The following is a 21728-nucleotide window of genomic DNA, read 5'->3' on the forward strand; positions in this document are numbered from 1 at the left end:
CTTGAGAAAGACAATTTTATATGCCGTTTTCTGTCTTGAGAAAGACAATTTAATAAATGCGAATGAATATTCATCGTATGAAATATTTGTTGGCCCTAAAAAGGGCCGATTGTGGGCGAAGCTACGGAACATTGAATTAATAATCGTATAATTTGAAATAGCGCAAAGCCGTCTAACTGTATGTTACGTTCCTGTCGCGATTTTTTCATTGTCGAGCGATATTATTGTCGAGAGTATGTTGATTCTTCTTCGAGCTTCACTTTTCGTGGTGTCGTAGCAGTGCGCAGATATATACATTGAATATTTTCTTGTGAATAATGGCTCCAATCTTGTGCTCTGAGATACGTGGTCGCATCATCGGACAGTGGCAGGCCGGAAAATCAGTAGCAGAAATTGCTGCTGATATTCCGTGTTCTGTCCAAGCTGTTCGACGATGGATACGACGATACAACGAGGGCGGAGATCATGCTTTGCATGATCATCGCACTCATAATCGTCGTCCTCGTATCATCAGAGTAGAAGAGGACGAGGCACTCGTCGCTGCTGTTGTGGATCGTCCTTTTGGCACCGTCCAAGAGGCGATCAACAGAGCGGACGTCGCCGTATCAGACAGGACTGCCCGGCGACGTTTAAACGAAGTCGGATATCATTGCTATCGTCCAGCTCATAAAATCCCGCTGACTCCGGATCATCGGGACCAACGCGTCGCGTTCGCTTTGCAAAATCTGGTGACGAGCCGTGCGGAGTGGGAAACCACGATATGGACCAATGAAAAGGTCTTCGTATTGTGGCCTGGGGCCACGAACAGGTATTACTTCAGACCCCGCGCCGCGACCACCACCGTTCGCCCGAATTAATCGCGCGGTCCCGTCCACAATTAAATTAGGCGCGGGCCGACCAGCCGCCCGCGGCGAGTAGCGCGGATCTTCGCAACGAGCGACATGGGCCGCCCAACCGCCCACACCGCGCACCGCCACCCGACCGTTCGGGAGTGGGGGCCCCCACTCCCGGGCCCACGGGTATATAAGCTGCCTCGAGCGCAGACGAGGCACCTTGTCCCACGCTGGGGGGCACCCCAGCATCCGATCCTCCAGGTCTTGGGCGCTCCCAAGACTTCCTCGACCGGGCTCACCCGGCTTCCGAAACCGACTTTGCTCTTGACGACTCGGGCGCTCCCGAGCCTTCCTCCGACCGGGCCCTCCCGGCCGTCCTCGACACCGCCATCTCCGAGACTCGGGCGCTCCCGAGCCTTCCTCCGACCGGGCGCTCCCGGCCGTCCTCGACACCGCCATCTCCGAGACTCGGGCGCTCCCGAGCCTTCCTCCGACCGGGCGCTCCCGGCCGTCCTCGACACCGCCATCTCCGAGACTCGGGCGCTCCCGAGCCTTCCTCCGACCGGGCGCTCCCGGCCGTCCTCGACACCGACATCTCCGAGACTCGGGCGCTCCCGAGCCTTCCTTCGACCGGGCGCTCCCGGCCGTCCTCGACACCGACATCTCCGAGACTCGGGCGCTCCCGAGCCTTCCTTCGACCGGGCGCTCCCGGCCGTCCTCGACACCGACATCTCCGAGACTCGGGCGCTCCCGAGCCTTCCTTCGACCGGGCGCTCCCGGCCGTTCTCGACACCGACATCTCCTAGACTCGGGCGCTCCCGAGCCTTCCTTCGACCGGGCGCTCCCGGCCGTCCTCGACACAGGCACCTCCGAGACTCGGGCGCTCCCGAGCCTTCCTTTGACCGGGCGCTCCCGGCCATCCTCGACACCGGCCTTTCCGAGACTCGGGCGCTCCCGACTCTCCCTCGCTCGCTTCTTCGCGCCAACACGGCCCTGGCGTTCCGACGCACGATTGAATTAAGTCGCGGCGCCGCCGACTCGCGAACGCGAAACCTGTGCGTCCGACACGGCCCTCACGGCCTGGTTTGTAATCCGCGCCGCCGACTCGCGAACGCGAAACCTGTGCGTCCGACACGGCCCTCACGGCCTGGCTTGTAATCCGCGCCGTCGACTCGCGAACGCGGAGCCTGTGCGCCCGACACGGCCCTCACGGCCTGGTTTATAATCCGCGCCGCCGACTCGCGGACGCGAAGCCCGTGCGTCCGACACGGCCCGAGCGGCTCGTCCTGTGACCCGCGGAGACCTGTATAACCGACGCGGCCTGTTACCTAGGATAAGACCGGAAACAACCCGCCCTAACGTTCTCTGGAAATCCAGCTCACGGCAGATAGCCGTTTTTCGTGACAAGTTATTCTTTAGTATTTTTTGTATATATCTTTCTTTTCGTAGATTAAGTGTATTATTTCAGCTAAATATTCATTCTTTCTTTTATTAATAAATTCTTTATTTTCGATTAACCCAAGTCTCGGTTTTCTTTATACTCGTACCCTGGCTTCCGACGAGCTCTCCGGACCGGAAGTTACCGTGTTACAGTATTGTGCGCGGATCATAGACCGCACGTGTGGCGTCCAAGGGATCAACGGTTGGATCCAAACCATGTTGTGCCTCTTCACCGAAATGGAAGAATTTCATGTGCTATGTGGAGGTGGATATCTGGCACTGCAATCGGAGAATTGGTGCACATTCCAACGAGAATGAACTCGACAGAGTATATTCGCATACTGGAAGAAGTACTTCTTCCTTCAGTACGCGCAATCTACCCTGCAGAGAAAATGCCAATTATCCGATTGGTGCAAGATAATTCCGCAGTGCACAAATCACATAAAACGCAGGCATGGTTTCGGAATCATCCGGACATCTCCTTGTTTGACTGGCCAGCTCGTTCGCCAGATTGGAATGTCATAGAAAATGTTTGGGCGCAAATGGTTCAGCATTGGGAACCACGAAGGGAAAGGACGACGGCAGCGTTAGTCGATCACGCGATGGAAGTTTGGGAGGGTTTTCGGGCTCGACCAGATTTTCTCGCGAACTTGATGAGTTCGATACCTAATCGACTCAATCAAGTGATCGAGCGGTCCGATTACTGGACCGATTATTAATTCAATGTTCCGTAGCTTCGCCCACAATCGGCCCTTTTTAGGGCCAACAAATATTTCATACGATGAATATTCATTTGCATTTATTAAATTGTCTTTCTCAAGACAGAAAACGGCATATAAAATTGTCTTTCTCAAGACAGAAAACGGCATATAAAATTGTCTTTCTCAAGACAGAAAACGGCATTTAAAATTGTCTTTCTCAAGACAGAAAACGAAAATTATCTGAAAATTAATTTATACGTAATGTAAAAATATATATTTAAAATCTAAGTAACATGAGAATTTAATTTTGATTGTTAAAAGTCGCGAAATGTCTGAAAGTATACGCTAGAATTAATAGCGTACTCTAGCGATATACTTCTATCCTTGTCTAACCGTATAAACACGAACGCGTGCAAGAGAGAGAGCGAAGGTGCGCCTATAATAATTCCTTAGCGTTCACTCATGTTATCTCTCTCACACTCACGGGTCGCGAGCGAGAGAGACCATGAGAACGCCCCCCACCAAATTTTCCCCCGTCCTCTCGCTCCTTTCGGCGTTCCATGCCTCACGTACGCGATCCGCGGTGAGGCCTCACGCACACTACCCCACCTCACGCACGAGAGCCGCCGTCGCCGCAGTGCAACAGGCCATTATCGCCGGTGACTGTACGTTACATTTAACAATGTGTTTGCTGAGTAATAATTAAATTTTAACCCCAATTAGGTGATGTTGCCAATAATCCTGAAAAGTCCAATAATGATAGCGGTGAAAGAACTTGTACATATAATAATAGTAAAAAATTTTAATTATTATTTGATGGAGAAGCTGATAACTATCTTGTAGAAGAAAGTGATGACGAAACTGCATTACAAGCAGCAAGTGTCACTGAAGAAGACATTGAAGAGGAAGACGATTTTTTTTCGAAAATAATGAAATTGAAGAGTTAAGAGATTGGGCACTGAGAGGAAACCCAACAATTCCGCACACGCGTTTAAATGAGCTACTCTTAATACTTCGCAAGAAATTGCTCCCTGACTTGCCTAAAACTGCGAAGAGTTTTTTACAAACGACGAAAGCCCAGTATGATATTGAAATTATTAAGCAGAATGCTAGTGAATTTGTATACTTTGGCATATCAGAACAATTAAAAAGAATTATAAATCCACTTTTCCACAGTGATAATATTATTCACTTATTAGTGAATGTAGATGGACTGCAATTATTTAAATCAAGTTCCAAACAATTCTGGCCAATTCTCTGTCAAGTTTTTTGTAAAGAAAATGTCTATAAACCTTTTCCAGTAGCCATTTATTTAGGCAACTAGAAACCTAATGACGTAAACAAATATTTGCATAAATTCGTCACTGAAATAAATGAATTGCAAGCTGATGGATTACTTATTGATGATCAAAGATTTAATGTATGCCTCAAACGTTTTATCTGTGACCGCCCTGCTCGTGCCTTCATAAAATGTATAAAAAATCACGGAGGCTATTGGGCCTGTGAAAGGTGTGATGTACGTGGAAATTGAGTGGAGAAACGAGTGATCTATCCAGTGAACGTATCTGATAACGAGAGAACTGACAAGTCTTTTCGTCGACAATCAAATCCTGAACATCACACAGGTTAATCACCTTTGCTACATATTCAACCTCCAATTTACATGATTTTTTCTTTTGTATTGGACTTCATGCATCTGGTGTATTTAGGAGTAATGAGAAAACTCTTATTCTATTGGTTAAAGGGCACTTTAAAAACACAGGAAAGATTCTGTTGTCTCACTTCTTATTAAAGATTCAAAAACAAATTCCATGTGAATTTCAACGTACTACACGGTCTTTAACGGAAGTAGAACGATTTAAGGCAATTGAATTTAAATTTTTATTGCTGTATGCAGGACCAGTAATTTTTAAAAAAGTATTATCAAAAGATATTTATAAACATTTTCTCCTTTTACATACAGCTTGTCGAATATTATGTTCAAAAAGAAGAGTTGTAGAAGATTATGATAACGCTAGAAATTTCTTAAGGAACTTTGTTTTACTCATGCCACGTTTTTATGGTGAAACTAGCCTTATTGGAAATGTACATAGTCTCATCCACTTGACAGATGACGTAGAGCTTATGGGTTGCTCAATTTCCCATTACACTGCTTTTCCATTTGAAAATGCGCTTGGAAAAATTAAAAAAATTCTCCGTAACGGAAACAAACCTTTGGCCCAAATTTGCAGGCGATTACATGAAACTTTTCTTCTAAATTGTTTAAGAGCAAAACCGGAAATTAATTTACAAATACTAAGGCAATTACGTCTAGATGAAACCGAACAAATTGTCGTGAAACGTCTAAATTATCACGGAATGAATCTCACTACAAAATCCCCGGATAATACGGTGTTATTAAAAAATAAAATTTTGTTACAAATTAACAATATGTATTTTCTGGCCGGAGATAAAAAAAATATCTATATTTGTGGCACTAAATTGAAAAAAAAGTCACTCTTTTCATACCCGTGTGACTCAAACTATTTGCATATGTGGATTGTGGTTAAAGAAAAGAACCTTTCAGGACCATACCATATAAATCAAGTGTCCCAAAAAATGGTTACATTTGATTTTAATGATGAGAAGGAATCGAAAAAATACACAATGCCCCTTCTTCACACGTAGATGATTAAATTATAATATTATTTATTTATGATTAATTTTTTATTTTTATGTATTTTCTTTATTTTATTTTTATTTTTTTCTTGTATAGTGTAAAACATTGTTTAAAATTTATGGTGCCACCGCAGTTTTGATAACGTGTGTGATTGAGCCCCCCGGAGGCCTGTTTAATTGATACGGAAGTTATTTGTCGTTAGTTTCGCTTTTGTTAATTTCTCGTAGACATTTGCTAGTGCGCCGTGACGGACGGCGAGTTCATAGCCGTTCACGTAGACGATATCCTGCCGCGTATGTGATTCACGTGAATTGGGAAGACCGGCCAGAGTGCGCGAAAATTAACTTTAGTGCAGTTGTACCGGCGTTGGAAAACGTCATCCAAATGTACCAGGTATCATTTTATTCTTGTTGTTTACCGAATGTTTAAGAATTATTTCATTTTTTATGTGTTTATTTACCTTTTTTATTTTTTTGCAGAAAAATGGCTCATTTATATAAAATAGTATTATTCGAGGATGACAAGAAAGCAAAGACGTTGAGTGTGGATATAGTTCCAACAAGTTGGATATTTACGTCGGAGAAATTTAATAGTAAAGTGTGCCGTTTTCCTGTGGGTCTATTCACGGATTCACAAATTTCTAATTTGCATAAAAAAATTAAAAATTGCCAACCTGCCGACAAATCATGGCCCATACATCGAATAAAAGTTCATGGCAGAGCACGTAAGTCTTCTCAATATTTAATATTTAATTTTGAGATTTTCTATTACTCACAAATATGCTTCTGTGTTGTAGATACCTATAAAGAAGCTTGTGCAGCTGTGGAAAAACTGGAATACAATCGATACGCATTCTCTACCGATAGAGAATTTTCCGTTGAGAGAAGAGTTTTTGTAGAAAATCAAATTAATAAAAGTGAGTCACAATATAAATACTATTTTGAGTAATTAATTAAAAAATAAAACGTTTTCTTTAAAATTTACAGATTTCCCAAAGTCAAGAAATAATGAAGTTTTATCATTTTATTCGAGCGATTATTCTGTGGAAGGGAACAAAGAAAATACACCGAACAAATTAAAAGAAAAAAATTATATTGAATCGTCACAGTCAGAAGGTTATTCAAGTTCTGATTCTGAATGTAAAGGAGCACCAGAAAAAAAAGACGTTCACATTCAGAAGAACCTACATTAAAAAAAAAATTGTGACTTCGGGTAGGAAACAAAATGAATTGTTTAAGTGCAAATTGACTGTATATTTAAAAATAAATATATGTATACTACTAATACATATTTTTTTTCAGATTCTTTAAATTGTTCATGTTCCGAGATTCCAAAACTGCATACAAGACCCCGACTTTTATATTCAGAGGCTGGTTCAAAGAGCAATAAAACTATGACATTAAGTAAAAAATATTTACTCTTTAGTGTAAATTTGGCATATTTTAATTTTTTTAAATTAATTTTTAATTATTTTTCAGATTCTTTGACAGCGTTTATAGAAAAAATTTACCACAGTCTATCATGTAAATTAGACCGTTTACAAGGAAGTCAAGTGGAGATAAATGTAAAACTGGACAAACCATTAAATATCTCTCGACACAAAACCTTAATAAAAAGTGAAAAAAAAATTGAAGACAATCAAATATTATTGCCAATAAACACCAAAAAAATCTTCGATGTTTTTGATACGAAACTTAAGGAGGATAAAGAATATCGTTGTAAAATCGTAAGTGACTTTAATCTTCTTTTGTAATTTATTAGATAAATAACATTACACACAAACTCTCTCTCTCTCTCTCTCTCTCTCTCTCTCTCTCTCTCTCTCTCTCTCTCTCTCTCTCTCTCTCTCTCTCTCTTTCTCTCTCTCTCTCCCCCTCTCTCTCTCTCTCTCTCTCTCTCTCTCTCTCTCTCTCTCTCTCTCTCTCTCTCTCTCTCTCACACAGGCACGCATTTTTTTTGTTTACTTTGTTTTTTTTTTTTACTCTTTTTCTTTTTTTTATCTGTCACCGCCAATTCTCTTTTCTTTCCTCTCTTTCTCTTTACCTGCTACTTCTTCTCTTTCTTCTTTATTTTTTTTAGTCATTACTTTCCTTCTCCTCGCTTTTTAAGCACCTACTCGACTGCCCCTTATCAACTATTTATTCTTTCCTTTATCTTCCTTGAGCTTTTGCTTTTTTTTTACATGTGCTTTCACGATTTTTTTGTTTTTTCACAGAACTGATTTTTTTATGTCCTTTTTCCACAATATTTTCTTTCTTTACTTTGTTTCCCAATCTGCCCTTTACTACTTTTCTTCGTCTGTTTTCTCCGAATTTTACTTTCAAATGCTTTAAAATTTCGCCTTCAATTATCTTTTTGCACCAGCTCTTAAATCTCTAACGTTTTATTTTTTCTCGTTTATTCTCTTATTACCTTCACGTATTTTCTTTTGCTATTTATCTAAATTATCCCCTTCATCAATTTTTTCTCATTTTCTTCCCAACTTTTTTTCTCTTTCTTGTTCCTGCTCTTATAAAATTTTTGTCTTTTCTCTTCCCATTTCAACCCTTTTTTTTTATTCAAATGCTTACTTATTTTTATGTGCTTGTATTATTATCACCAAAACTGTCGCAACAGATATTACAAACTAAAAATAAATTCAAATGGCATTAGTTTATTTCTTTAATTATTGTCATAAATTTAATTATTTCTAAAATATTTAATTATAAATATAACGTACTTTGTAAAAAAATTTAAAACCAAATTGGAAAAACCCGATTCCACAGAATTTAAAAGGTGCATGAACTGTCCGTAATGATAATTGTGAAATCTACATATAAAAATAGTGTTACCTGTTTAATCATTTTTTCTAACTTTGTTATTTAATCATTAATTTATTTTTATACATACAAAATGTCCGAAACAAAGTGTTATTCTTGATAACTGTAGATAAATAATAAAAATTTCAAATAAATCATATATTATTTTCCAACATTTATAATATTATTAAGTAAACAATTAAAACGTCTGGGTAAATAAGCGTTAAGAAAACTGTGAAATAAACGCGGCAGACGACGACGAGAATTCTTTAGAAGAGATTAGGTGAAGCTAGTGCACAATGACAGATGAGCGGCATTACGCAGGTGACTGCACACACCAAAAGGTAGGCAAACGTTTATTGCTCGCACATTTGCGAGCGGGTATGCGCGAGTAGCGAGAGTTACTGTTTTTAGTTAAACATTTGCTACTTGCCAGTGCGTGTGGATCGCATTCGAGTAACTTTTTCGTTTTTCGATGCCACTGTCAAACCGTTATAAGAACGTTCAATAATCCTGTAGCGGTTGAAAAGCTGGCACAAAGAACTACGGGTATATGAGCGCCAGGAGAATGGCAACCTGGCGAGTACCAAAATGCAACCCGGCATACAGTCACGTATGCCGCGGTAACGCGATCATGGTGATAAGGCGAGCAGCCGCTAGGCGCCGCAGATAAATAATTGTATGACGGTGGCAACTTTTGACGTCGCAGAGTTACCGGAAGTGAGCTTGCTGGAACAGGGGTTCGCGTAGGGCGCGAGCGGGTTGTACGGATAAGGGGGCCCGTAAGCGTAGGACCGGGTGAAATTAGAATCTCACCACCGTGGGTCTTGGAAAAGGAAATGGTACCCGGCTTGGATCGTAAGTCAGTCGGGGGCGCCCGACTGACTTTAGAGAACGTCGAGGTGGGAGTTCGGCGTCAGATGCGGTATGGGCCGACGAAAGCGCCCGTCGGTAAAGCTAGAGTTTCCCGGGGAAAACCCGGGGGCAGCGGTCGGGAGCGCCTAACTACGGCGATGCCGGCGACTGTCTGCCGTAGGATAGATCCTGAGCTTGGACGAGAGCGCCCGTCCAAGGGATTACGATGGCACCAAGTGCCCTGAACGTTAGCGACGGTCGGGAGCACCCGACCGCGGCGGTGTCAACGGCTGTCTGCCGTAGAATAGATTCTGAGCTTGGACGAGAGCGCCCGTCCAAGAAATCTTGGTAACCCGGAATTTCCGGGGGCACCGGCGATATCCGGTCGCGTAAATAGTGGAGTCTCGGGAGCGCCCAAAGTCCCCAGGAACCTGAAATTATACTCTGCCTTGGAAGCGTCCAAGGCAGCGAAAACTCTCACCGGGAGCGCTCGGGTTTGACTCGGAAGCACCCGAGTCGGAGAGTATGCGAGAGGCTTCGGAAACGTTTGAAGCCTTAGGATCTAAAGGATGTGTTCTGCTCAAGGATTGAAACCGGAGAGGTGCTTGCTCTGCCGCAAGCTCGGTTTATATAGCCGCCAAGATGAGAGTGGGGGAAGCGCCCACTCTCAGCTCGGCGGCGCGCGCTATCGTCGGACCGGTAGTCGTCCGGCGAACGATGCTCGGCGCGTTTGGCGCCGCCCGGGCCGATGTTTGCCTGGGTTACTTCGGGGACGGCGTTGTGCCGTCTAAAGTCGGTGTTTGCCCTTCTAGTGGCAAGACTTAATTGCCATATTTGTCAATCTATAAACAAAAAAAGATAAGGATTAGTATATATAGGGCCAGTATCTGTAGAGGAGGCACAAAAAAGCAATGTTTGCCTTCTTTTGAGAATCGCTACTTGTGCTTTGCTAAAACGACGCACAGTAGCGAGATAGAAACTAAAGAGAAGTAGAAAAGTAGCTGATAATTACGGATGCCGCCCAAGTATCTTCACCAAGGAAAGAAGCAGCCGATAACGCCCAAGTGGGTACCAGCAAATCCGGAAGAAAATATTGGCACTACACCAATAAGAGACTTAAACAACAACTCTCCAATGATCATCACCGAAACCATTTTCCCACCAAGAACACCGGGGATACTAAGAGCCATAACATCGCCGCCTTCCACTGGTCAGGCCAAGGCAAAGGCAAAGCACGTCACGGGTTTCATATTTTGACCCTAGGTATTACACCGGATAGAGCTAAAACCACCGAGGCTCACAAGGCCGCCTAAATTTTTTCTGCAAAGGCTGTACGATCAACGCGTTTGGAAGGACACAACTTTTAACTGACCGAAGCGTCCACCTGCTCTAATTACAAGCCTAAAAGAAAGCGTTAAAACTTGAACCGAAAAACTTTGTTCTCGCACGCGTCTACGGTAAACGAGAAGAGCGTACAGACGGACCCGTGGGCCATTACATCAGCCTCGTCCAAAAACAGAGGTCCGGTGTCCTACTCAGAAGAAGAGAAGTGGAGACCAATAAGAGTCACCCTAACAACGCCTCACATAACGTTCAGGGAAAAGAAGCTGTAATACTTCAGTAACGGAATCCACCCGGCGTCGTGAGGCGCATGATATCATTTCAAAAAGAATTTGTACATAGTGTAAATAGAATTATGTATAATATAAAGACCTACATTACAGAAGAATTCGCTGTATTAATTACAACTCCTTTGACGTCCGATCCTTTTACGCTCATATACTACAAAGCGTCCACAAATCCCTACAGCTCTATTAGTCAATTATCTTTACTTTTAAGTTGCCATCCAAAGTTTGCATGCGCTGTTAATGTGGCATCGCCACATTAATTTAAAAACAATAAAGAATACTTCGACTCCATAAAAACGAGCCTGTTTTCAACTGCCACTTGATTAAGACGTATCCACGTCTGACTGATAGTTCTGTTGCACCTGAGCAGTGCACGGGGTCCGTCCTCCGAATATTACACGTACAAGGTGTATGGTGGTAATTTTATAAAGATTTTTTCTCTTCAAAAAATTTTTCCGAGGCTTTGTTTTCGAGTAATAAAATTTAATAATTACCACTCACCGAACGGCTACACATGGTAGGCAGGAACGGCGTAACTCAGCATCAGACGTGGAGAACCCGCGACGATCTCAGCTGACTTCTTAAGCACGCTACACAAAATATTTAAAAGTTTATACTTACCCTTGAATTAAGCACTTGTTAATTATTATTAATAATTTCTTTCCATTAACATAAAAAGTCTAATAATTTTCACTTGTAACGTCATTCGGTTTTTCTTTATTATTTATTTATTAAATAATAAACAAAGCTAGAATAATTCTCACTTGTAACGTCATTTGATTTTTCTTCATTATTTATTTATTAAATAATAAAGAAAGTTAGAATGACGTTGCAAGTAAAAATTATTAGTCTTCTTACGTTAATGGAAAGAAATTATTATTAATAATAATTAACAAATGCTTAATTCAAGAGTAACTATAAACTTTTAAATAAATATTTTGTGTAGCGTGCGTAAGAGATCAGCTGAGATCGTCGCGGGTTCTCCACGTCTGATGCTAAATTACGCCGTCCCTGCCTACCATGTGTAGCCGTCCGGTGAGTGGCTAATTATTAAATTTTATAACTCGAAAACGAAGCCTCGGAAAAATTTTTCGAAGAAAAAAAATCTTCATAAAATTACCTGAACAACATGTCCTTTCACGGACACTATAGTTATTCTGAATCACCCTGTATACGTTACGTTTTCTTCTGATTAAATACTGTGTGTCGTCTTTATTTCCCTTTGCAGACTTCGTGTATCGGTGATTGAGTTACGAGTCGCTAGCTCGTACTCTCGTACTGACTTGCGCGAGCATCGAAGCTCGTGCATTTTATATTATTATTTTTGGTCTTGTCAGCGAAATAGCAGAAGGAAGTGGCCGCGTACCCTACTGCCTTCTGCTGATAGCGCGTGATAACGAATAACTGACAAGACTGCTTTGTAGGCTCAGCAGATTCCAACGGTTTGGCAATCTGCTGAGTCGTGTATAGAAAATGTAACGCACGCGGTGGTCAACGACCAGCGTGAAGTGGCGGGTTACAACAGTTTCTACCGCTAATCGTTTTAAAAGTAAGGAATAAGCACGGGTTCTAATCTGTGGGGCAATGAGCAAGGCGCGAGAACAGAAAAAGACCTTGTGGAGAAAGCAACTCGGGAAAAGGCTTCGAGAAGTAGGGATTACGATTATGACTGACTGAGCCCCCCCTATCTTTTTGCACACGTCTCCACACCAACGACATCCCTCTCTACACGTTTCTCTCACCAAAGGTTCTTTCTCCGTTCCCACAGCTTGCTCATTGCTCCCAAAGATTTTAACTCACGTGTTAGCGTACTTCGCAATCGACCGTAAGTACAGAAATGTATACATTTATCGATGACAAAAACACTCGTCAGCTACACGAGGAGTACAATCTATAACTACTTCCTCTCCGCGTTCGCAATCACCACACATACGATTATTTTTACATAATCATAAAAATTCCATTTACCACTTTTTTGTACGTTTCTCATTGTACACGAGTGGTAACTCGCAATAATTGGGGTGCAGTATCTCAATTCGTTGTGTTAAAACGTGAATGAGCGAATTGCATTTTTCCGTTTATTTTTGTGCGGTTTGCAAAGAAAGTTTTTTAAGATTTTTGTTATTAGCGACTTTATTCGCACAACAGTCATATAATGACAGCTATTAGCTCGATGCATATTGCTATGATGCAAATGCTTCAGTACTGCATATTGTTAAGGAACAGTACAAACAAATGGTTAGGAATGACAGCGTCGCCTGTCGTTCATTCACGCTCAGCTTCCTTGTCACTCTTACGCTTGTACATTGTAATATTTTTCTCAATAACAATTAATAATTTTTCAAAATAGTATGACTTTTTTACTTATATTTTCAATATCTGTTGTAACTCAAACCCCGCTAAAACAGTGAAAGTAGCACTGCATAAAATCTCGCAACGTAATTCGGATAAAGTTGCATCAGCAACCTACATTTAATTGAAAAAAATAAAATAAGTAATGATTAAGAAGAAAACGTTGCGAGACCTTATTGTCGAAACTGCTGAGGTTGCATTGGCCCGGTACCGAGTTACGACCAAGCAACCTGCTGACACCAAAAAATCGGTATATTAATTAAATACCCGCAGGCCACCGCCCGCGGGCAGTAGTAGTCACATATCCATACGCAAAAACCGTCGCAAGTATCACCTCCGTAACGTGAACCTGAGCGACAACGAAGAAGAAAAAAGAAGACCAAGAACAATCCGAGCAGCGAGAAAATATCAGGTGGAAAACATAGCAGCAAAAAAAATTAGCAACGGGTTAAAGCTCATCACGTTACCCGTAAAACAGGCAAGCAAAGGAAGATTAAATTTACTTGTGGATTCAGGAGCTACAATTACTTTAATAAAAATCAAAAATTTAAAAGAGACACGCCGATAATTGAATACAGAATGGCGTCAACAGGAGTCACGGGGCACAGGATCGAGACAATAGAAAAAATAAAGGTGACAATTAAAATTGAGAAAAAAATCATACGACAAAAAATGTACGTGGTGAAAGACGATTTCCCGATAAAATACGACGGCATCCTGGGAATAGTCTTCCTGACAAAATAAAAAGCATCCTGTCTACACGGAAAAGAACAACTGATAATAGACGGAGTAAAGTTCAAATTACATCCGTATGAAAAGTATATACTACCACCGTGCAGTGAAACAATACTCAGAGCAATCACAAGACAAAATCAGGTAGTAGTAATAAATGCGGAAGAAACGACACCAGGAGTATTCTTAGGAAACTGCCTGGTGACACCAAAAGATTACGTGTGCCCAATAAGCGTGCTAAATATGACGGAAGAACCAATGAAAATACACACACCACAGATAGAAATAGAGAAGTTGAGAACCACCAATACCACAAAAGTGCTGACGATACAAAAAAGAAACGACGGCAAAACAGTGCAGGAACGCCGAGAAGAGCGAATGAAACAATTAAGAACGGACTACCTGAATGAAAAAGAAAAAAAGAGAACTGGAAAAAATATGCATACAATTCTGCAATATATACTACCTAGAAAGCGACGCGCTATCATATACAGCAAAAGTAGAGCACAAAATAAACATGCCAAGTAAAAATTTACCGATAAATAATCGCCTTTACAGATTGCCCGAAAAACATAAAAAAGAAGTAAACAAACTGTCCAACGCGTGATAAGCCGCCCGGTAAGCGGCAGGACAAGTTCCTCGCTACTTTATATAATAAAGAATGTTACATTATTTATTATCGCAATCTTCAACAATGTATTCGTCATGGTCTTCACATTATAACAATACATCGTGTATTGCAATTTAAACAGTCTCTATGGCTTCGCAATTATATAAAACTTAATACAAAATTTAGAACGCTTGCTATAAATAATTTTGACTAAAACTTGTATAAATTAATGAATAACGCTATTTTCACTAGAACTATGGAAAATGTGCGTAATCATGTTGATGTGAAACTTGTAACACGGTGGGAAGAAAGATTCGGTGCCGAAGCATTGATTTCAAAAGCCAATTTTTACAGTCGTAGGGTCTTTGCAGAGAATCTGATGGCAATTGAAATGCATAAACTTTAGGTAAAATTTAACAATTTAATCTATGTGGGTATATGTATTTTCGATATATTTTAGACATGCTTGTATGAATTTCATCATGACTACATGCAACCACAATACCAAGACAAATGTAAAATTATTTATACCGACACCGATAGTCTTATATATCACATCGGGTGTGAAGATATTTACGAGATTATGAAACGCGACATTGATAAATTCATTACATGTGATTATGCATGAGACAATATTCAGCGTGAATTTTAATGGATAAATCAACGTTTTACGAGCGAGTAACCGACTGTAACTTTAATTTACACTCTGTAAAATAGATAGCGGCGTTATCGAAAACGACCGCATGTATAGACATATTAAAAAATTAAATGCAATAAAATAATATTAATAATAATAATATTATTATCATTATTATTATATGCCTTTTAAATAAAAATAATTAAACTAGTGGTCTTCCACACCATCTTTGAGGTGTTATTTTTGACGCATTAAGTTTTTGTAAAGTGGACTTTTACCTGTAGTTCTATCGTACCACATTTTAATTTATTCCGGTAAGCTAAACAGATATATTGAGTCATATTGCGTAAAAGTACATGCGAATATAAACTTTCATCAACATGCAATCGTGCGCAACATGTCCACATTGTATCTGTTTAAAACTTTAATTAAGTAAATGCTCAAAATGACCCTCTTTCATCCTTTCACAAAATATCGCTCTTCTCAATATTGCGTTACGTACCCGGCGTAAGATCTGCGGATTTATTGCGCAGCAAGCTCGCACAATCTACGCATTTCGGTCGTGTAGCATAAATTTCTTGTTTAACGTGACCCCACAGAAAGAAGTCTAGCGGTGTAAGATCTGGTGAACGCGACGGCCATTCTTGAGGACCGTGAAGACCAATCCAAGGATTACCAAATTTTCTATTCAACAAAACTCTTGTTTTATTGGCCGTTTGCGCAGAATGGCCATCCTGTTGGAACCACATATTAATACGTGATTCCAAAGGCACGTCGTCCAATAAATTAATAAGGTTCCGTCTAAGAAACTTCCAGTATTGCTTGCCATTGATCTTACCATCGATGAAATAAGGTCCAACGATGTGGTCTTTAAGAATACCTGCCCAAACATTCACCGACCATTGGACTTGTGAATGCGCTTGCTGCATCCAGTAAGAATTCTCGGTGGCCCAGTAATGTAAATTATGACGATTAACCGTGCCATTATTATGAAAAATACATTCGTCCAAAAACAGAATGTATTTTACAAAATAATAGTATTTCTCACTTATATTAAGCACTCATTGACAATACTGCAATCTAAAAACGTCATTGTTAATATGAAGTTCTTAAATGAGACATATTTTATAGGGATGAAAGTGACCCGATTTTAAAGCTTACATACCGTCACCTGACTCACTTCTAAGTCATGAGCCACGGTTCTTGTACTAATAGTCGGATTATTTCGAACCATCTCTTGTATTCTATTTGCATTTATACGTCGTGGTCAATTTATTTACAAAATATGAAATTTGTAAATTGTAAATATGAAATTTACAAAATATGAAAAAATAATGTAATAATATTAATTTATTTTAAGAAAAACGTTATAACTAAATTTGTATCTGCAGGCTTAATAAGTTGAAATTGATCATGAAGTCGTAGCTTAGTCGTCAGCCTTTTGAAAAGTTAATAATCCGGCTGTCTTCGCTCCGGATATCTTTAAACGTAAAGTCTTGCGGCTTTGCACGAACTTTTATGACACTAAATATACACTAAGATTATGTCATACAGATCACTATTTGTGAAATTATTTGCCATTTTTACTTTTTCTACTACATAATGCTTAGTATCAAATCGAGGAATCGACTAAATAATAAAAAAAATATTGTTTGTCAAGAGACTAACAAAACAATTGATAATATTTTGTTTTGAATTTGTTCACACGTACTAAATTACCAACTTTGAATCGCGCTGGAGCGGTAATCATTAGGCGGTTGTACATTGTCGCCAAGAGCTTATCAGCGTTTGCTAGAGTAACATCAATAGGCCGCATACCGATAGTTCAATGTTTGTGCATGTTATAATCCAAAACAAGACGCTGCAGCGAATCAATCCATTTATAATTTTTATTAAGTGTAAACAATTTCCACATATCATTTTTAAGCGTTGAACCACTCAACAATTGACGCTATAGAATAAATGGATTAATACCATATTTTTTTAATAGTTTCTGCACGTTTGCATTGGACAATTTTTTTCTTTTGTCAGTTTGAAGATTATTTAGACACTTTTTATTTTCACAAAGTATCTTTGCAATCGCCGTGACAACTTCGATACCACTTTTCGTCTGTAACGGCACAACCCATGCATACTTGTTCAGCACATCGATAACTGTTAATATGTAATGGTAGTCTCTGTTGATATGTGTGTACAAACGCATCTCGACCAAATCAGCTTACCAAAATTCATCATACCCACGCACTATGACATGTCTCCGTGGGAAATTTTTTCTTGCTGGAGGATGCAATTCATTTATTAGCTGCTGCTATTTGGATCTTACTATTTTAAACATGTTTAAGCTTCAAGATTCGTTGTACAACAGAAACGACAACGGCAAAGGAAACGACAATGGAAACAGAAAACGACAACAGAAACGGCAACGGTAATGACAACGACTACGGCTGTTTAATCATTCTCGCCACGAATCGTGTTTAGAATAACATAAACAATACTTTGTAGTATTTCTGTTTTTTTATCCTTTAAAATGCGCACATTTTGTTTTTCCAGTATATTTATTTTTTTATCCAGTTCTTTCAATCGATTTATTAAAATGCACACATTTTGCTGAACATATTGTTTGTTGACAGTGTTACGTCTGAAGCCTGAAGTTGAGAGAGATTCAGGAAAATCGGAAGGTTACCAATGCAACAAGGCAAAAACTTTTTATTGCCGCTAATACAAAGGAAGGGACCGTATCGTTGCGGCAGAGCCGCATGTGCCAAGGTTTCGAATCTTGGGTCAACGTATTAATAGGCGCTTTGACGCCTTTTCCGAAACGCGTGAGGCCTATGACCCTTTTTTAATAAAAGAATTTAATTTTATTTACTGGGATAGGGCCGCGCAAGCCTTAAGCAAATAAAAACCAGAACCAGATTGTGTGTAAATGGTAATTGGTTTTATTGAAATGGTTTTACACTTTTACGGTAGACTATTGCTTAAATAAATGAATGTAATTTACAATTATATTTGTCTTTTGCTTTAAATAAAATATTATTGTAAATGTTTGTGAATGTTAGTAGATGGGTATAGACCGGTTCTGGACCAATTCGTGTTAGTGTGTCCGTGTGACCTAGGGCGAGGGGTAATGACGTCACGCGGGGAGGGGTGTTTTTCCAGGAATCGCTCCTTTGTCTGCGATTCTCGGAATCGATTGTTTATAAATATAACAATAACATAAAAGTTATGAAATTTGATATTTTAATTACGTAATATGATATTTTAATTACGTAATTTGATATTTTTAAAAAATAAATAAGTGCGTTATCGCGCCGCGGTATTTTCCTGCGGCATCGCGAATTTCAAAGGGTTGGAATTTTTTCAAAAGGGGAAAGGGGGGGGGGTGTCTTATTTTTAGAGGGGTAAGGGGGTGATCACGCGAGTCTTAGTCATGGCGTCGGCGGCGGCGAGCGGCGGGGCGGCGGCGGATCGCAAAGGATCGCGCGCCCATCGTTCCGTCTCGCTCGCACCCGTTCGCGCCGCCTATCGTTCCCTCTCGCTCGCTCTCGTTCACGCGTTCGTCACCATCGACTACGACTCGCTCGCACCCGTTCGCGCCGCCTATCGTTCCCTCTCGCTCGCTCTCGTTCACGCGTTCGTCACCATCGACTACGACTCGCTCGCACCCGTTCGCGCCGCCTATTGTTTATAAACAATTTAGTACACGCTCATACGATTCGAATGCGGGTGACGCTGCACGTACACCCCCGGCTAATCGCTCCTCCTTATTATCTGGTTTCTCTCTCACTCAGATACGTATGTTGCATACGAACGAGGGCGGACTCACAATTATAATAAAATGAAGGATGGAATAGAAGCGATTAAAAATGATACGTGCCGATTACAAAAGTATATATTTATTTTATGAATATGCGTTAAAATATATTACACATTTTTCACGCGAGTCTTAGTCAAGGCGTCGGCGGCAAGCGGCGGGCGGCGGATCGCAAAGGATCGCGCGCCCATCGTTGCCTTTCGCTCGCACTTGTTCGCGCCGCCTATCGTTCCCTCTCGTTCTCGTTCACGCGTTTGTCACCATCGACTACGACTCGTAGTTTTCATGCGTAGTATGCCGCTTTGAAATATAATATTAAACAAAAGTTGACACTATGAGGATGCACAACTGTCGGCTCGAGTGTATTTTCCTCTTCTTATTATTCTTACGAGAAGAAAAAATTTTAATAGGTTCGCTAATGTCGTGTTTATCAATCGCTCATGTCGTGTTTATCAATCGCTCATGTGGTATTGATTCCTTGCCCAAGACAATCATCGAAGAGCTGTGCGATTCATGTAATCCGTAAATGGTAAGTATAAAGATAAATAAAATAAAAATATTTTTATTCGTACAAATAGTAGCCGTAAAATTTTAATATTACAGAAGGACAATTTTGCGTAAAGCCAACGTCATTGGCGTCTTCATTGCAATCATCATCGTCGTCGTCGTCATCGTTGCTCGCATTATATCGATTGTATAAGATAATATCGTTAAAATATAAAATTGTATTTTCTCGTTCAAGTGCCATTCGCGCTCTCGCTCACACCCTTTCACGTTCTCACTCGCATTCTTTAGTTATCGTTTGCAGATGCGTAACATGCTATCGCTAGATTCTTTTCTATACCCGTGTGGTCAAAAAATCTTTTGCGTTTGTATGGGCTTCAAACGTTGTAAAAAATCTTTTTGCGTTTTTCTCTTGGTCAAGTGTCGTTCATGCTTTTCTAGTAATCGTTTCAAGATGCCTTCGTTAGATATGGACGATTCTTTCTACACGCCTATGCGACAAAAATCTTTGGCGTCTGGAATCTTTTGTATCACGTTTCGTTTTCGTTGGCCCGGCGTCTATTTTTTTTGTTTATTGATGAGAACGACGACGACGACGACGACGACGATGTGACCATGCCTCATTCTCAGTCTCACATCCGTTGGTGCAGGAGCTCTTTTTGAAGAAAGTTTTGACAGTGAAGAAAACTTATAGTAAAAATGGCATATTTTGGGGAACCAGGTATGTATTATAATAGAATTTATAATAATTTTTAGAAAAATAATTTAATCTGTTATAAAATGATATATAATATGTATTTTTATGTTTTTAGCTCAAAAACAACAACTCTGCCGCGACTTCCAGCGAGGAGCCTGCTCGAACAGTTATTGCGCGTTTGTGCACCCTTACAGGTATTGTTTCAATTACCAAAACAAGAAGTGCACAAACGCGCAATGCAGATTCTTGCATGTAACGAGTGTGGAGCAGGTTCGTTACGAGGCCACCGGATTATCGTCAGCGAAATTACGCTACGAAGTTGGACGCACCCTGCAGAATTCCATCATCTGCGGGGACTACAAGGCCGGCAGGTGCAACAGGACGGACTGCCAACGTCGGCATATCGGGCACGACGAAAAACTTGAGTGCATAGTGTGCTGCGGCGAAATTGTGTTAGACACGTTCGGGGCGTCCAGTTGCGGGCACGTGTATTGCTACACGTGTGCCCTAAAGTGCCAAGGCCCCCCGCGTCCGTACACTATGCTTACGGTTGTGTGCCCGGTATGCCGATCCGTCGCTAGTTACGAACAATTGCATTAGCTTATGTTGTTTTTTGCGTATATTGTATTTTTTTTTGCTTATGTTGTTTTACTTATGTTGTTTTGCTTATGTCGTTTTGCGTTTATTGTAGTTGCTTCTGTCGTTTTTGCGTTGATTGTATGTAATGTAATTTTAAAGGTATTTTTAATGTAATTTTTAATGTAATTTTTAATGTAATTTTATGTATTTTTATGATTATGTTTTTTTTATACTTGTATTATTTTTAATTTTAATTTTTAATTTAATTGAATTTTTTTATGTTTGTATGATAATTTTTTTGGTATTAAATAAGATAGAAAATATTATATTAAAAACATATTTTATTTCTTATGTATAAAATATATTTTAATGATTAAAAAACTTACAACTAATAAACTTGTGTACAATTACTTTAAAATATATAATAAAAAAAAAAAATGAATACATAAAAGTGACTATATAATATAAAATAAATATATGAAGAAAATAAAAATGAATATATGAAGAAAATAAAAATGAAATATTAAATTAAAATAAAACTTAACCTAAACTTATAAACTAAAAAAGTGTAGTAATAAAAATGAATTTCTTATGTATAAAATATCTTTTAATTATTAAAAACTTACAACTAATAAACTTGTACAATTACTTAAAAATATAATAAAAAATGAATACATATAAATGACTATATAATATAAAATGAATATATGAAAAAAATAAAAATGAATATATGAAGAAAATAAAATATTAAACATTAAATTAAAATAAAACTTAACCTAAACTTATAAACTAAAAAAATGTAATAAAAATGAAAATAATAAAAATAAAAATAATAAAAATGAAAATATAATACAAAAAAATGAAAGTATAATACAAAAATGAATATATA

General features: G+C 39.7%; 1 protein-coding gene across 1 annotated transcript; it reads left to right on the forward strand.

Annotated features, from left to right (window-relative positions):
- The first annotated feature begins 20262 nt into the window (after positions 1 to 20262).
- On the forward strand, positions 20263 to 20860 carry LOC139112916 (zinc finger CCCH domain-containing protein 10-like). The gene is made up of 2 exons (XM_070673876.1): positions 20263 to 20284; positions 20376 to 20860. The coding sequence occupies exons 1-2, from the start codon at positions 20263 to 20265 to the stop codon at positions 20858 to 20860; spliced, it is 507 nt and encodes a 168-aa protein (XP_070529977.1).
- The last annotated feature ends 868 nt before the right edge of the window (positions 20861 to 21728 follow it).

The sequence above is a fragment of the Cardiocondyla obscurior genome, linkage group LG02 (assembly GCF_019399895.1).
Source record: "Cardiocondyla obscurior isolate alpha-2009 linkage group LG02, Cobs3.1, whole genome shotgun sequence".
NCBI classification, from domain to species: Eukaryota; Metazoa; Arthropoda; class Insecta; order Hymenoptera; family Formicidae; genus Cardiocondyla; species Cardiocondyla obscurior.

Bases quoted from the DNA above. Each gene is read 5' to 3' on its own strand.
- LOC139112916 (XM_070673876.1), top strand. From the start codon at position 20,263: ATGGCATATTTTGGGGAACCAG. The intron at 20,285-20,375 runs GTATGTATTATA...TTATGTTTTTAG, and splicing joins GGCATATTTTGGGGAACCAG to CTCAAAAACAACAACTCTGC.